We start from the raw sequence: 2,750 nt of genomic DNA on the forward strand, positions 1-2,750 counted from the left end.
CGGTACACACCGTACATCAAGCAGACAGGACTACTCCCGTGGATTCAGTTGGTCAGCCGGTCCACGCCGAATCTGAACGCTCCACTGGTGTCCGCTCTTGCTGATCGGTGGAGGCCGGAGACGCATAGTTTCCATCTTCAGACTGGGGAGATGACCGTGACGCTCGAGGATGTCTCGTTGATCACCGGTCTTGCTATCGACGGGATGCCTCTCTGTATGAGCACCGATTCTGATGGGTGGCGCGAGCAGATGATTGTTCTTATCGGTATGGCTCCTACCGAGGCTGAGGCTGATGTAGAGGAGGGAGAAGAGAAGAAGAAGAAGGAAAGGAAAGCATTCGGAGCTGCTTTCACGTGGATTCAAACTCACTTTGCGACATGCCATCCGGATGCCACTGATGACGTGATCCAGACACATGCTCGTGTCTACATGTGGTATGTTGTGTCGAGGACTTTGTTTCCTGACTCCACTGGCAAGAACGCTCCATGGATGTGGCTGAAGGCGTTGACCGTCTTCGATAGCAAATGGAACTAGGGTTCAGCGACTCTTGCCTACTTGTACCGACAGGTAGTTGGTCTGTTTTGTGATCAACTCATTTCTTCATTAGTAATGCAAGCTTGCTGTCAAGTTAACATTGTTTTTCTTTCATATGCAGCTGGACGATGCGTGTTGCAGGATCACAGATAGTGCAGGCATTGGTGGTAATATGCTTTTACTTTCTGTATGGAGCTGGGAGCGTCTGCCTGTTGGACGCCCGAAGAGCGTCAGGTTTAATCCTTGGTATGAAGATGAAGATGACGAATTACGGCGCCCCACTTGGGCTTACAAGTGGGATGTGGTTTCCGAGATGACGAACGATTTCAATCTCATGTACCAGAAGTACGTTGCCGAGTTGGACACGATTACGCCTGAGCAGGTAACGAGGTCATTACTTCAGTCATTTCTCATGTTTGCCTAAAAAAAATCACCAATTTTGCATTGTTGCCCTATTTCATAGGTGGAATGGCAGCCATATGGCGCCGATGACAGACTTGGGTACACCCCGGAGTTTACCATCAACCCGATGTGCTTGCGGGATAGGGATCTCTGGCGTATGCGGTGCCCACTGATATGCAACTGGGCTGTTGAGTTTCATTTGCCACATCGCGTGTCTCGTCAGTTTGGTCTGTTCCAGCCTCACCCGCCGGAATGGGTGGATACGGACAAAGCACTTCATAGGTAAGACAGCATGAACCGTATTGACTAAGCATCGTCACTCCTTGATTTTGCTAATGTTTGGTTTTGTACCATGCAGGTTGGACAGGAGAAGGCAGCGGAAGATAAAGGACTGGGACAAGCATCATGCTTCATATGTTACCCGCTTCCAGCTTTGTGTGGAGGAAGCTCGTAGCAGTGCACGCGCCAAGCTTCGTGAGCATAGTCCACTTGCTTTTGATAACTACATACGATGGCTTCTTGAAAATACTCGAGTTGAGATATGCCCGCCGGCATATAATGAGGATATTCTTGAAGAACCCGTAAACTTTGAGGATCTATCAAAGGGGAAGTACAACAGAGATGTCAGGGTAGGGCACGGAGTCCCTGCTGTTCCGGTGATTAACTATGTGGTAAAGTGTTTCTTCTTTACTTTCTCGTTGGCCGTATTACACATGTTTGAATGGCTAACGTGTTCATTCTTTCTCATCCGCAGCGCACCGAGATCAAGAAAGCAGCTGATGAGAGCCAGTCTATTCTGGAGGAAACACCGGTTGGAAGAGGCAATGATGATGGTCCACTACGAGCATTCCTCAAGGTACAAATCGCATTCACTATGAGAGGTAGTCTATGTTGCGGAGTTTCATATCTTCCACACTTGTTCATGTTACAGCGTCAGGCCAGGAAGTTAAGGCGGTTATCGAATCTTCTCGGTTGCCGTGATCCCGAAATTGATGAACCATCTGCCTCTAGGTCTGGTACACCATCAGACCCCTCATCTCACCATCAGAGGGACGATGTGAGTTCCTCATATGCTTATCATGATGATGAGGGTGCGGTCACCCAAGAGGTATGACTAATCCTTTAGATGTGATTCTCACTTGATTACGACGTCGGTCTTCACCATATTGTTTGATTGTGTGATAGGGTGATGAGCTTGATGATGACATGACTTTGGCGGACGCTCAACTTCGGTCCCCATATGTGTTCAAGCCTAGGCAGCCCAGACGCCGGTACACGCCCAACGACTTTGACAACAGAGGCAACCCAAAGGTGGCCGTAGGGACCTCGCGGATGGCTAGCTTGGATCATGAGGCGGAGGCGGAGGCGGAGGAGGAAGTGCAGGAAGAGGAGGCTCGTCCATCCAGGAAGAAGAAGATTGCCTGCAGGCGTGGCACCAGGAACACGCCCGGAAGGCATTAGTGTTTGTTACTATGGAAGTGCTCTCTTGTAGCCGTTTCGTTAGGTTGATGAACTTGTTTGGTTATGTTATATGTTGGTGAACTCTTACTATTGTGGTATTTGTGTTGTCCTAAAAGATGTGATGTTCAAATTATTAGTTGTCTTTGTTCAGTATTTGTCCTAAATGATTTTGTCTTTGTTCAGTTGAATTGTTCAGTATTTGTATTTGCCAAAATGGAATCTGTTTCTGCAGTTTGGCAGTTAACAGCACTGCAGCGCCTGACAGTCAGGCGCTGCACTGTACTATGCAGCGCCCAAAGCCTAGGCGCTGCACCTCACAGTGCAGCGCCCAAAGCCTAGGCGCTGCACCTTAC

General features: G+C 48.8%; 1 protein-coding gene across 1 annotated transcript; it reads left to right on the top strand.

Moving 5' to 3' along the window:
• Positions 1-649: 649 nt before the first annotated feature.
• Positions 650-2,397, top strand: LOC147978894 (uncharacterized). The gene is made up of 6 exons (XM_087516683.1): positions 650-916; positions 998-1,218; positions 1,295-1,607; positions 1,691-1,792; positions 1,868-2,044; positions 2,122-2,397. The coding sequence occupies exons 1-6, from the start codon at positions 650-652 to the stop codon at positions 2,395-2,397; spliced, it is 1,356 nt and encodes a 451-aa protein (XP_087372809.1).
• The last annotated feature ends 353 nt before the right edge of the window (positions 2,398-2,750 follow it).

The sequence above is a fragment of the Triticum urartu genome, chromosome 3A, assembly GCF_056163025.1.
Source record: "Triticum urartu cultivar PI428250 chromosome 3A, HENAU_Tu73, whole genome shotgun sequence".
Lineage (NCBI taxonomy): Eukaryota > Viridiplantae > Streptophyta > Magnoliopsida > Poales > Poaceae > Triticum > Triticum urartu.

What these genes read in the sequence shown, in the direction of transcription:
- LOC147978894 (XM_087516683.1), top strand. Translation starts at nt 650, where the DNA reads ATGCAGCTGGACGATGCGTGTTGCAGGATCACAGATAGTGCAGGCATT. An exon ending in ACGGACAAAGCACTTCATAG is followed by an intron (nt 1,219 to 1,294) that starts GTAAGACAGCAT and finishes TGTACCATGCAG; the next exon opens with GTTGGACAGGAGAAGGCAGC. An exon ending in TTCCGGTGATTAACTATGTG is followed by an intron (nt 1,608 to 1,690) that starts GTAAAGTGTTTC and finishes TCTCATCCGCAG; the next exon opens with CGCACCGAGATCAAGAAAGC.